The following is a 14,581-nucleotide window of genomic DNA, read 5'->3' as shown; positions in this document are numbered from 1 at the left end:
ACCTGTGCTCTCATAGCCCTGTTACTTTTTGCACATGACTTCATAGAATGCAAGTTTTTTGTCAGTAACGCACATGCCATGTTATTACTAGAAACAGCTATAAGTTTTGCAAAAGAGCCAGAAACAAAGATTTTGGAGTCCATGCAACAGGGGAGTGTGCTCTGGAAGAAGTGGCAAATGACCAAGAGCTTAAAGGATCTGACCAAAATGGTAATGGGTAAGATCGGAGGGAAAGAGGACCCTGAGCTGCTGCGGAAGGATAACTGGAGTGAGTATCACTCTCGTGGGTAAGATAAGTACATATTTTGAGAGAAAAATCCCAGAACATATTCTAACTTCAAAAAATGTGACTTTATGCCACAGGGGGGAAAAAAAAAATTGTATTTTAGATGCACAGGTCCTCATGTGGCTTATCAGGGTTGATAATCTGTTTAAGAATCTGATTGCTACAACACTTATCCTAAAGATAAAAGTAGGCAAATATTTTTTAAAAATAGCAGTTCTAAAGTTATAACTAAAATTAACATTGTACTAATCACAAACACATTGTCACCAATCACAGATCCATTTTATTTTCTCTACAGAATAGATTTTCTTCTTTTCCTTTCATAACAAATTTTAAATATTTAGTTTCTAAAAGGTTAGAAGAAAGCAATTTAAAAAAAAAGAAAAGAAAGAAAGCAGTTTTCAGGGGCACACAAGTCACACTGACTTTGTTCATTTTTGTGTGGCATAGATTTGAATTTATTCACTAAAATAAGCCTAAGTCCTTTATGGATGGTGTTACAGAGAGATGTCTGCACATTCCTGCCTTCCAGGGGGAGAGGATTTTCCCTAAGCAACTCTCAGACTTTCTATTGTTAAGAGGCTTCCTGTCTTAACTGATTGATACCTCTGGAAACAATAAATTGGGCTGCCCACAGGGCCCAAGTTCCCCTGCTCCTTCCTGAATTGGAAGCACTACTTATGAGTGAGGGGGCTGCCTGCTGGCCACCTCCAGGGTTCTGTGATCTTGGCCCATTTGCCTCCCTGAGGCTACATCCTCCAGTTAGGCCTATATCTGGAGTAAAATCTCCCTCTTTTGTTCTCTATGTGTTAAGAACCCAGGCAAGAGAGGAGAATGTTCTAGAAGGAAGCATCCTCATAAATGCCAGCGATGGTTGTTCTCTTTTCAAAATTACTGAACCAGTCTGAGAATTTTAAAATTAAAAAATTTAGGACTAAAACATGTCTTTAAATGACTTCCACTGTAAAGAAGGATCTTTTATCACACTAAAAAGGGATACCGAACCCGTATTTTGAAAGTAATCACTCATTTAATAGGTAGTGCGCATGGTAGTGGCACTAGGACATTATCTGTCACTTCACATTAATATTCAATTGATAGAGTGCTTTGGCAAATTTATCTCAATTGAGCCTCTGTGAAGTACATAAAGCATATATGGTATCTCTGCCTTGGAAGCGAAGAAGTTGATAAATGATGACTCACCCAAGGAGAGGAAGCTGGTCGAGTCTGGATAGAATCAGCACTCAAAGCCTAATTCTTTTGATTCTATAAACTTTTTCACCACACTTAGTTAATGTAAAGATATATAAAATGAAAATAGAATTAAATTCCCATATCAAATGGTTTATTTATATGCTAATGAGGTGCTCTTCCAGTTGACAAAATGGAATGTAACCAGAGCAGCCTAGATAACAGTGTCCTCTTGCCCTCAGAGTATAGATTTTACTTTTAATCCCAAAGCCCAGACCAGGCTTCTGTGTCAGTTCTTCTGCTGCTCATTTCTTCACACTTTTGGCCACTAGTCTTCAGACATTTGCCTTCAAGTTTGCACAACTGTAAAAGCGTGTACTATGTGGTGAGGAGGAGGGGACAGCAAACAGGGAAGAAAGGTAAAAAGAGCAGGAAGGGGGGACCGCAGTAGCCTATCCTCAAACAAAAATTGCTTTAAAAAATTCTTAAATACTTGGTGTTATAATTTTAATTTAATATAAAGTGGTAAGTTTATTTATACACCATCAAGAAAAACTATGTTGTTGTGCGGTTGCAATACATCCTAACCCTCTGAAACATTGCCAATGTGCCCAGATACTGTGGTTGTAGAAGGAATCCTGCTGGAGATCATGGGTCTGATTGTCAGCTGTTAACTGGAACTTGCTATGTTACTCCCACCTCTGCTATCGGTGCACCACAAATTGGCCCTCATCCCTGGAAAAGCATTGCTCATAAGATATTATATGAACCGTGTCTAGTATGGCCAGGGGTGAGCCTGAGGAGGGGCGATGAAGGATTAAAGAAGACAGAGGAGAGAATATACTTGGGGCCAGATGGATCACTGTGCCTAGATGAGGACACAGTGACACAGCCTGTAAACTGAAACTTTATTTTATAGTCAGATCACGCAAAGCAAAACAAGGGCAAGGTGTTTACAATGTTCTTGCAAGTTTCAAATCTGCTTCTTTCCTGTTGTTGCCATTCTCTGAACTCTATCAAGCCTTGTTTAGGCAGCACTTGCTGCACCTTCCGCAGCCCATACATCCCTTAGCTAGCTAGGACTGCAGGGTTGGACTATAAGGTCAAGCTTACAACCATGGCCTTTTGGCTATCATTGTGCTGGGAGGGCTTAGCCCTTCAAGCTGGGACTTGTATGTGGCTTTGCCACAGTCAGTCTGAGGTTTGAACCTGTCCAAATACTGTAGTAGCTCTCCACAATTATAGACCCTGTGAGAGCTTCACATGGTGTGCCATTTACCTTCCCATCAATGTTTGTGACTCCCTAAAGCAACCTTATTCTTGCTACTTTCTATTTTCATATAGTCGTTAACGTAGAACAACTTGCTTCATAATGAGAGAGAGGCCTTGTAAATATCATTATGGAATTCACTCATAAGCAGTCTTCTACACCAAGTCATCATCAAGGCCAAGAGCCTAAACATTGTTTTCAACTTCCCTTTTATTTCTGGGGGCCTCTGAAAAGTGCCTCTTCCAGAGGTTGGCCATGATCACTGTCTTTATTCTAAAGTCTTTTCTTCAGCCCCCACAATTGATCAAACCTATCTTTGCCATAACTTTTAAATACTAATTCTCATACTACTTGTCATGAAAGTTGTCTCCAAATCTTTTGCAAACTGAAACCATAAAATACAATAAAATGACCCAGTGATGACCAATTTCTTTAGAAACATTCTTATGCATACTATCACTTTTAGATGGAGGATGGTACACACACACACACAAAAAAAAAACAACAAAAAACAAACAAACAAACAAACAAACAAAAAAACTTTGAGCTGCACTGTTCAAAGGCTCAAGACTGTCATACTACACTCATGCTTTGCTCTGATACAACAGAGTTTTGTAGATTAATATGAAGATTTCTCTGCCAATTTTCTACCCTCTTTGTTTAAATATATATTATTTGGCTGGATGTAAGAAATCAAAGACATCTAATTAATCGGAAAATATTTTCTTTCCAGCCAAAGTCAAGAAGTTGGTATCTTAAAGAAATAATTCAAGTTAGAAATGCCAAAAATACACCCAACATTAATATGATAGATATGTAATAAGAAAAGCAAATGTACTTTAGAAACCTAAGATCCCAAAATAACTATGATGAAAAAAGAAAAGTTAATACAACTGATTTTTAAAAATCATATAATAAAATTTTAATACTTTAGGAATCTTTATTTAATGTTATAAAACGAAAAACATGATTTAATTTATGCTTTAATAATGGAGTAGAGTTGGGTTTTGTATAATTATGTTTTATTTTCTCATGTGTACATGACTATGTATTGTATTTTGGGGGGGAAAACTAAAAAAATTTATTTGGATATTATTTTTTATATTTTTAAAGGTTTAAATTAAATTATACATATTTTGAATGAAATATGGCTTTTAACAAGTTGTTAAAAATTGAATGCTCTATAATAATATTTTTGGAGACTATTATAACCACATGATAAAAAGCAAGGTTAGTCAGAAGGGCATGAGTGTGAGATTTCTTAAATGGTGAATACTTGACATGCCCTCTTCTCAAAAAGCAGCGATAAGGGAATAAATGGCAAAAAATAAAAATAAAAAAATAAAAATTCAAAACTCTGAAGGCATACAAGAAAATAAAAAATATTAAAAATAAGAACAACAAATAAATTGTCTTAATTTAGTTTTTTGTTTTGTTTTGTTTTGTTTTTTTGCTGCTGTAACAACCACAAATGTAATGACTCAAAACAACACAAAATAATTTCTTATAGTTCAATGGGGAAGAAATTCTAAAATTTAGGTGTTGGCAGGGCTGTCTTTTTCCTGGAGGCTCCAGGGGAGGAACTGGGTCCCTTTGGGGACTGTGATGCTAGTCAAGTCAAGCAACTAATCAGTCAAAATCTGAACAGTGAGATCTGGGTAATAAAATGACCATAGTGATTTCAAACTAAGGTGAAGAACAAGATAAGATGGCTATTCTAACCATCTATATTCAGTATTTTAAAGGACGTTCTAGCCATCTCAATAAGAAAAAATAAATAAAACACATCCATATTGGAAATAAAGAAGTAAAACTGTATTCTCAGACAAATTGGTCCTGTATATTGAAAATCCTAAGGAATCAGAGGGAAAAAAAACTGAGAATATCATTTACAATTAATAAGTGAGTTTAATGAGGTCACATAATAGAGATTAATGTACAAAATAAGCTTTTATTTATGCAAATTATCAATGAGCAATCAAAATTAAATTTAAATAGTTTCCATCATAATAGCATCACTAATGAATATATGGAAATAAATTTAATAAAAATGAAACATTTACCTACTGAAAGTTATAAAACATCGCTGAAAAAAATTTAAAAGATCTAAATAAAGAGAGAGATAGTCCATGCTTTGGATTAGAAGATTCAATATAGTAATACAGTATATTTATATTTAACTAGAGGCCCGGTGCACAAAATTCATGCAAGGGTGTAGGGAGGTGTCCCTCAGCCCAGCTTGAGCCCTTTCCAATCTGAGACCCTTCAAGGGATGTCCTACTGCCCATTTAGACCTGATCCCATGGGCAGTCAAACATCCCTCTCACAATCCAGGACTGCTGGTTACCAACTGCTCACCTGCCTACTTTCCTGATTGCCCCTAACCACTTCTGCCTGCCAGCCTGATCACCCCCTAACCACTCCCATGCCAGCCTGATTAATGTCTAACTGTTTTCCCCCAACTTCCCTCCTCTGCCAGCCTGGTCACCCCTAACTGCCCTCCCCTGCAGAGTTGTTCACCTCCAACTGCCCTCCCTTGCAGGCCTGGTCCCTCCCAACTGCCCTCCCCTGCTGGCCATGTTGTGGTGGCCATCTTGTGTCCACATGGGGCAGGATCTTTGACCACATGGCGGCAGCTATCCTGATCTTGTGTGTTGGAGTGATGGTCAATCTGCATATTACTCTTTTATTAGATAGGCTAGAGGCCTGGTGCACGGGTGGGGGCCAGCTGGTTTGCCCTGAAAGGTGTCCCAGATCAGGGTGGGGTTCCCTTGGGGCATGGGGCAGCCTGGGTGAGGGGCCTGTAGTGGTTTGCAGGCCAACCACGCCCCCTGGTGACCCAAGTGGAGGCCATGGTATCTGGAATTTATTTACCTTCTACAATTGAAACTTTGTAGCCTAGAGAGGACGCCAAGCCTCCTGCTCGATCTGTGGCTGCTACCATTTCTGTTTGGATTTGTTTACCTTCTATAATTGGAACTTTGAATCCTTGAGTGGAGACCTGGGCCCGCCAGAATGTGCGGAAAGCTTGGCTTCCTTCATTGCCGGGGAAACCCAAGCCTCCCTTCTGGTAGCCATCGTGGTTGGGTTTATTTGCATACTCACTCTGATTGGCTGGTGGGCATGGATGGTGGGCGTGACTTGTGGGTATAGCAGCATATTACTCTTTTATTAGTTAGGATTCTCTCTAAATTGATCTAAAAATTTGGTGCTTTCCCAACTAAAATTCTAGAACATGTTTTACACAATTTGATAAGCTGACCTCCAAATTTATATCTATAATAATAAAAGCATAATATGCTAATTAGACTGGATGTCCTTCTGTCATCCTTTTGGACAAAACCATGGTAGGTGGAGGCCAAGGCAGAGGCAGCTGCTGCAGTGGCAGGGGCGGAAGCCCTTGCACGAATTTCATGCATCAGGCTTCTAGTGGAAATATAAAAAGCTCAGAAAGACCAAACTAATTCTGATAAAGAACTAAGGAGGATTATTACTTTGTGATTGCAGAGTTTATTATAAAGCCAACAATAATCGAAACAATATGACTATCAGTTTATTGAAAAGTTAGAAATCATTTTACCATTTCTACTTACATGAAATGTCCAAGAAAGGCAATACTTTAGAGACACAGGGTAGATTAATGGTTGGCTGGGACTTGTGGAGGACCTGAAGAATGACTGTAAAAGGGCATGAGGTTTTATTTGGGTAATAGAAATTGTTTAAAAGTGGATTTTTGTGCTGGTTGCAGAACTCTGTAAATTTACTAAAAAGTATTGAAATATACTTTTTAAATGGGCAAAATTTATAGTGTATAAAGAAACTATATGGTCTAGAAAGATGGAATATTATTCAGCTATAAAAAAAATAAAATCTTGCCATTTGCAACAACATAGATGGACCTAGAGGGTATTATCCTAAGTTCAATAAGCCAGACAGAGAAAGATAAATACCATATGATTTCACTAATATGTGGAATATTAAAAAAAATGAATAAGCAAAGCAAAACAAAAATAGACTATAGATACCAGAAAACAAACTGATGGTTAACAGAAGGGAATGGGGTGGGGGAATGAGCAAAAAAGTGATGGGGATTAGAAGGTACAAACTTCCAGTTATAAAATAAGTCTCAGGAATATATTGTAGAGCCAGCCATGCCCCAGCCATGTAGAGTCAATAATATTGTAATGACTATATACAGATGGGTACCAGACTTATTGTGGTGATAATTTCATTAAATAAAAGCCTTAATGACTGTCCGATCATTTGACTGTTTGACTGGTAGCTATGACGTACACTGACCACCAGGGGAAAGAAGCTTAATACACAGGCATGGAAACATGGAACAGACTGATGAATCTAGAGGGAAAGTGGGAGAGGGGAAGGTGGGAAGTGATTAACCAAAGATCTTATATGTATACTAGAGACCCAACACAGGATATCACCTGAGACCCAGACCAGCCGAGCCAGCAAGACCCCGACTGACTCCCACCAGGATGCAAGACCCAGAGTCAAGTCCTCGCCCTCCCGTGCGTGCCTCGCCACACCAGCAGCCTCCTGGTGACCAGTCATTGGTCGTTCTGTATTATGGTGTCATAGCCACAGGCCTTTTATTACTATAGACTAGAGGCCTGATGCACAGATTGTGCACTGGTTGGGTCCCTTGATCTGGCCTGTGGAGATCAGGCCCAATCTGAAGACCGACGCTCTACCACTGAGCCAAACCGGTTTCGGCCATTTTGTCCTATTTTTTATTTAACTATCAGTATAGTTACATCAGTAGAAGATAAATATAAAACATAATTATATTTTAAGGCATATTAAAACACATTAAAATCATTAAATAAGGCAAGTCCAATCAATCGTTTTCTTAACAGAAAATATTATCTTTCATTAAAATGAAATCTAATACTCATTTAGTTAGTCATTGTTGACTTTTTTTTTGTTGACGTTTAAGACTTTTTTTTTTTTTTAAACAGAGATTGCTACACGATCTCATTCACTTTTGGAAATGTCTCCACGACTTATTCAAAAGGCACTAGAAGATCTAAATATAAGTCAATATATACGGTAAGTTTTAGTAAACATAATTAATGAAGACATCTGTGTTTGTAGAATTTTGGATACACTACTAATAGACAGTTGTAAGTTAAATTTGAAATTAAATGCTTAATATATTTTCAGTGTATTTAAATTTTTAGAATCACATGAATTTCAGTGTTTTCTATAAGACTTGATGTGCAGCTTGATCGAGGTGAGTTTAGCCATAGAAAATTCTCACCATACCTACTACTATTATTTAGTTAAACTCAGCTTTCTTAAGAACTACATAATAGGACCAATAAGGAGCTAGTTACTCAAGCATATTAGTACGTTTGGAAACATTTTCAAAATTATTTGGTTAAGCTGCTTAAATTAAAAAGAAAGACCTGAAAAGCAGACTCATATTTTGAAACATCAGTTCCACAAACATCTTATCAAATGGTGCATCTAATTATACTGATATTTTTCTAAAGTAATTTTCTAAAATATCGATGACTTCATGGATGGAACATATATCATCTAAAAATAATAGTTTATTCTTTTTATTCCAAATGTTTGATTTTATTCAGACCACCGTACTGTTGATATTAAATTATTTGAGTTCTAAGATAAAATTCATTTTAGAGTTCCCAAATGATATAAGTCCCTCTTTTATTTTTTATTTTAATTTTATTTTTTTTCCATCTCCATTTACTGCCTCTCTTTCAATGTTTCTTATATGAAGGAGAACAAACAATGAGCCTCTGCTGCAAACAGATGACCTGAATCAGCAGCAGGCAATGCAAAAGGCGGAGGAGGTTCACCAGTTCCGACAGTATAGGGCCAGGATCCTTAGCATTCGAGACATTGACCAAGAAGAACGGGCTAAACTGCAGGATAAAGGCCTGGAGATGTATGCAGAAATGTGGGTGAGTCTAAAAATGCATAGATCACAGTCGACACATTCTTTTGCATTGTGTAAAAGGTGTCAGAGTCACATAGTGCCTGGGAACAAAGAAGTCTTGGAAACATTTAGTTCCCAACTTCTCAGAGAAGATGGCAAATTGATTATACACACTCATTTCAATTATTCCCTAAAATCCCTCTTCAATGCCGTATTGGGAATCAGTCCACAAAGTGAGAAGAATGAGAGAGAAGACAACAAAATGTTTGTGAAGTTGGAAAACAGCTGATGAAGATTGCCTTAACAGACTTAAGGCAGCCAAAACTTAGGCTGGCTGTAGGAAACATGATCGGTATTGTATTTTTCATCAGATAGGAGGAAAACTTATCAATCCTCAAGGGATTTCTGACACATATTAAATGTAATTTACACTAAACGCTTAAGATGGCTCTGACCATAATTTTTAGTGTCACTGCTATTATCCTGTACTTGTGCAAATAGTTTAGCAAAACCAATTTTATTTTAGTAGATACAGTATTTTTCTCTCACCTTGTAAAACTATCAAACATTTCTTGAAGAATTTAGCAATGAAGACAAAACATTTCTAGAAGTTTTTCTTATAGCCAGCATTCATTCTTTCATTATATCATCTTGAAACAACAGACAACACATTGCACCATAACTGTGGCCATGCTCTCAGAAATGCAAATTAAATTAGGAATCACTGCCTTCTTGACAGCTATTTCCTAATCCATTTCTAGCATGTTACCTGGAACTGACATTAAGTGTTCATGTCTACAGTTTTGAAAATTATTCTTCTTTTCTCAACTATTTATTTTAATGTTTCTAGTTTCCACAGTTTATTCACTCAACAAATATTTCTGGGCAGTTTTGTACCAAGGACTCTCCTAAGCATAAACAAAAGAGATAAACCCCTTGCTGCCCTGTGGAGTTCAAATTCTAGTGAGGAAATAGATGCTTAAATATAAACACAGCACATAAGTACATTGTATTCCGATGGAAAGGGATAAGCGTTGAGAAAAACAAAAAAGTAGACTAGGAATAGAGCACAATGGTTGCATTTGGTGTGTTCAAGGAAGCACAGTGGGAGCCTGTGCCACAGGAGCAGTGAACAGAGGGACATGCCTGGAGAAGAGGTCAGAGACAAAATGGAGACATGGGGCTGGAGAAGGTCATCGTATAGGACTGCAAAGGCCCCCATAAAAACTCTGGCTTTTATTCTAAGGGAAATATGGAGCCATGACAGGATTCCGAAGAGCAGAGGAGTAACATGATCTGACTTCAGTTTTAAAGGGATTGCTCTGAATATTGTATGGAAAACAAGTAGAGAAGGGGGCACATGCAAAAAAAAAAAAAAAAAAAAAAAAAAAAAGATCTGTGAGGAAATCATCTCATTGAGCACGTGAGAGGTAACCATGGTTCACACCAAGGTGATAGGTTGGAGATGGTGGTGAGAAAGCAGTTGAATTATAGATGTATTTTCAAGGTAGAATGAATGGGATTTTCTGTTGTATTGTCGGTGCATTTCAAGAGAAAGAGAGGAGTCAAGAAATGCTCTTAATTTTTTTTTTTACCTAAACAACTGAAAGGATTAAGTTGCTATAAGATCTAACGGTTTGGGAGAAAAGATGAGGACTTCAATTTGGGGCATTTTTTTTAATATACCTATTGTATCGAAGCAGATATTTTAATTTATCTATTAACAGTCCTGCAAAAAATGTACTGAAGTTAGATGTGTTGATTCTGGAATTTAGGAGGGAGATATGGGCTAGATATTTTTTTCCAAAAAGGATCCATCAGTGTATACGTGAAATTTAAAGCCATGGGGTTAGATGAATGAGATTTCGAGGGGATGAGGCCTAAGATCTGAGATGTTACCACTTCCACATTAAAAGATAAGTGACTGCATGCATTTTCTGTTTGAAACTTAATGGGTTTTGGTTTAGTGGGGACCACTTGGTTGCTTAGAGCTGTGGTGTTAATAATGTTCTTCTTCCAGCCCTGATCCTAGAACAGAACAGAGTAGCTCACAGTACTTGGGATACTTCCAACACTGGAGGCTGACTATTGAATCCCAGTGATAAACATTTAACATTATTTGCTTTTTGTATTATGAAAATAGTCAATAACAAAACATTTAGAAATTACAGAAAAAAATGAAAAAGAAGATAATTTAAGCATCAGTTATAATAGCTGACATGGTATATATCTTTCTAGTCTTTTAAAAATGTGCAAATCAATTTCTTGTATAACTGAAGTCAAACTATAAATACAGTTTAGTATCCTTTTTAAAACTTAACTATATTAAGAGTATTTTCTAAGTCATTGAAATTGTTTGGAAACATCATTTTTTTTTTTTTAATATATTTTATTGATTTTGTACAGAGAGGAAGGGAGAGAGACAGAGAGTTAGAAACATCGATGAGAGAGAGTCATCGATCAGCTGCCTCTTGCACACCCCCCACCGGGGATATGCCCGCAACCAAGGTACATGTCCTTGACCGGAATCGAACCCGGGACCCTTTGGTCCCCAAGCCGACGCTCTATCCATTGAGCCAAACCGGACTCGGCAGGAAACATCATTTTAAGAGCTGTTTATATATCTCCATTAGAATGTTTCATTTATAATATATTATATAAATAATTCAAAATAAAAAAGATGAAGGAGAAAAAAGAGAAATAAGCAAAGGTGACTGATAAGGAACAGATAGTGAAGTGAAAGGAATGTTAAGAGGGTGCGATGTCAAAGAAACTAAGTGAGGTCCGTTGATTCAGGAGGAGAGAGAATGGTTAAGTAAGAACAGGATCAAGAAATTATCTTAGATTTAGCTACATATAGGTCATTGGTGTCTTTGATGAATACTGTACAGTTTTTTCAAAGTGGTAAGAATGAAAGCCAAACTGACACTAACAAAGATAACCAATGGATTAGGTGATGTTATTTGTAAGTACAACTCAGATATATTTTGTCAGGACTAGACTATGTGTGGGGAACTAGTACTTTATTGAGTACATTTAGTGTGAGAGACACATGAGAACTATACATTTGATGTAGATTATATTTGAACTCATTTAAAACAGATAGCTGCTTTGTCAAAATGTCTGCCTATTTAATTAACTTTTTATTTTCCTCCTATTGAGGCTTTTATTCACAGTTCTGTTAAAATCTCATGTACCCTTTGTTACTATTTCATGCTGTATGTATTGATAAACATTTGAGACCATTACATCATCTTTCTTCAATAATTTCCCTCATGAATCTCCTGGCATAAAGAAAGGATCAAAGGCTTGCATAGTTGTGCTTGTTTGTTTGTTTGTTTGTTTTCTGGGACCATAAACCTTTTAGCAGTGGGTCTTATTTGACTGAGTTTTTCTTCTGAAATAGGACTCCTTAGATGAAGCCCGTCAAAAGATCTTCAATATTCGGGAAGAATATAGAAACAAGATGCTGGAGGCTGAGCGCCTGAGGTTGGAGGCTCTGGCTGCAGAGGAAGCAATGCGGGCAGAGACAGCAAAGAAGACCACCTTAGCCCATGAAAAAGACAAGAAAAAGAAAGGAAAGAAAAAGTAACCAGGGAATACGCAATACCACCTTTCTTCTGAAAAAGGGGATCCTGTTTTTCATTATCTGTAACTTTTCCTATTGACAAAAAAAAAAAAAGAAAGTTATAAATTAAAAGTTTTCCTACCCTAGAAATGGTTTCTGTATTTTATTATTATTATTTTTTTCACATTGTATTAGGAGAAAACTACTACTGCAAGCAGGTGGGTGGCCAGAGTGGCTTCCTTCTCCTATCTTAAGGCCCAGATCCTAGAGAGAGAGGGAAGGAGAGAACCCTTTTGGGTGCCCTCTCGTCCTCTCCCTCCCTCTCTCTCCCTGCAGCCTATCACCCCCCTCAATAGTTTCTGTATTTTAATGTTAATTTGTTAGTTTTCTTCTCAGGAAGGTTTATTTGAAGTCATTGGGAGTTTGATTTTTCTAATTTCAATAAAAATGCCTCCAATAGGTAGAATGTGATAAAATGTATGTCTCACTCTGAATTGCTCTAGTTTTAGTTAATACTAAAACAAGATCATAAATGAGCCAACTATTTTAAATAGTTTCTTGGATCATTAAATTGCTTTGAAACCACATGAATAATGGTCCATTCAAATCATATAACAAATAAGATCATTCTTTGTTGCATGTGACTCTTTCAAAAATTAGGGAATGTCTAACTTTCTTGACCTTAAACCTTTAAATAGCAGTAGTTCTCCCATTATTGGGACAACCCAAAATGCCCACCCATATTTCCTAAATATACTTTAGAGGTTTCACTGTCCCCACCAAGATCATCCCCATGTAAAAGAATAGTAAAGATTGCTGAGAAGTTAAACATTCTAATGTCTGTTGATCTCAGTTAATAAATAACTGCTTAGAATAATACATAGCCATAAAATACCCTCCATTGTGTTGACTGAGTTAACAGGGTATATCTGTGATGGATAGTATATGGTCTACCATTCTGTTTCTTTCTCCTTAGTCTCCTATCATCTACCTCTTTGCAACCACTCCCCACCACCCAGATACGTCAAGGTCAGCCCCTTCTTTCCCAGGGCTCTTGTAAGGGCAGAGGAAACAGGTTTCCTCCTCTGCAGTCTCAGGCCCGCTTCTGGGTCAATAGTCAAGTCTGGTGATAATGAAACATCATTGTAAGGGAAATTCAATTTCTCGGTGCCTCCAACTGGAGAAAGGATTGTGGCTGTCCCTCTTGCAAAATCAAAGGGTCCACTAAATGCATTTTGAAATGTGGCAAAGGAAAGTCTTCAGTTAAATGAATCAGAAATGTGCTGACAACTTCAATAAAGTTTGACTGGCTTCTAGAAATCAAGTTTAAAAAAAACACACACACAATAAACAAAGAAATGACTTCTAATCTCAAGCTCCCCTGTTATATGTAGACTATTTATACATATTAAAACATTGCATAGTGTTATATGTTAACTGAAATTTTCCTAGTCTCTCTCTCTCTCTCTCTCTCTCTCTCTCTCTCTCTCTCTCTCTCTCTCTCTCTCTCTCTCCTCTCTCTCTCTCTCTCATTCAAAGGAAACCTTCGCATCCACTGTCTCTAAGAAATAGAGAGAGAAGTGATCAAAAGAACCACATAGTTCTGGAATTTGCCTCTGAAAAGAAACTGTGTGCCCCACTAGCACCCCCCTCTCTTATCCCACAGCTTGGATCATATCCCAGATGGGATTATTTATAGCAGATTTATGAGAGTTTCCAATGAACTTTACAGAACATTTCTGAAATTAATATTATGAAGGAACTTGGTTTCTAGCTGCTGTTCTAATATCTTTTGCCTAGTAAATTATAAAACAGATTTCCTTCATCCCAATTTAGGCAGTTTCCAACCACAGGTGTGTCTTCATGGAATAGTTTTATTATGTATTGAAGGCTTTGCATATATTTAGAACTTAAGGTTAAACATCCTTGTTTTAGGTATGGGCACAGATGGCAATATCACCACACAGGAAGCCACCTTTAATACATTTTGTTAATCTAATCAGTAAAACCCTTTTCCATCTGGTATATAATATAACGGCACTCCTTATTTTCAATGTTTATCAAATTTTTTTATTTCAGAACCATCAATTCAGATAGCATATGATGTCTCTTTCATTCTACTGTTAGTGGTTGATATATTTAGACAGATACAAAGAAGCCTAGTAAAAGTGATATTTGCCTGTGTGAAAAAGATTCCAAAATTAATGTTACATAGCAAAGACTGATTAGTTAATATTTAAATTTTTAAACAATATAAATCATGATTATACTTTGTTAGTGAAATTGGGCAAAATTGGTTAACATCTCTATAACATTTTACAGGTTTGAAAAGAAAATTTACAT

The 14,581-nt window shown here is 36.9% G+C and overlaps 1 protein-coding gene across 1 annotated transcript in view; it reads left to right on the top strand.

Annotated features, from left to right (window-relative positions):
• Window positions 1–12,383, top strand: part of ADGB (androglobin) — a 119,858-nt gene extending 107,475 nt beyond the window's left edge. Inside the window, exons 33-36 of the mRNA XM_084889310.1 lie at window positions 7,169–7,273; window positions 7,724–7,814; window positions 8,512–8,695; window positions 12,077–12,383. Of these exons, the coding sequence (XP_084745436.1) occupies window positions 7,169–7,273; window positions 7,724–7,814; window positions 8,512–8,695; window positions 12,077–12,262 (566 nt within the window). The 3' untranslated portion in view covers window positions 12,263–12,383. The remainder of the gene's footprint in view (window positions 1–7,168; window positions 7,274–7,723; window positions 7,815–8,511; window positions 8,696–12,076) is intronic.
• The last annotated feature ends 2,198 nt before the right edge of the window (window positions 12,384–14,581 follow it).

Source organism: Pipistrellus hanaki (genome assembly GCF_964339955.1).
Source record: "Pipistrellus hanaki genome assembly, chromosome: 7".
Classification (NCBI taxonomy): Eukaryota; Metazoa; Chordata; class Mammalia; order Chiroptera; family Vespertilionidae; genus Pipistrellus; species Pipistrellus hanaki.
The sequence above is the reverse complement of the archived record's forward strand: the minus strand, read 5'-3'. Positions and strand labels throughout refer to the sequence as shown.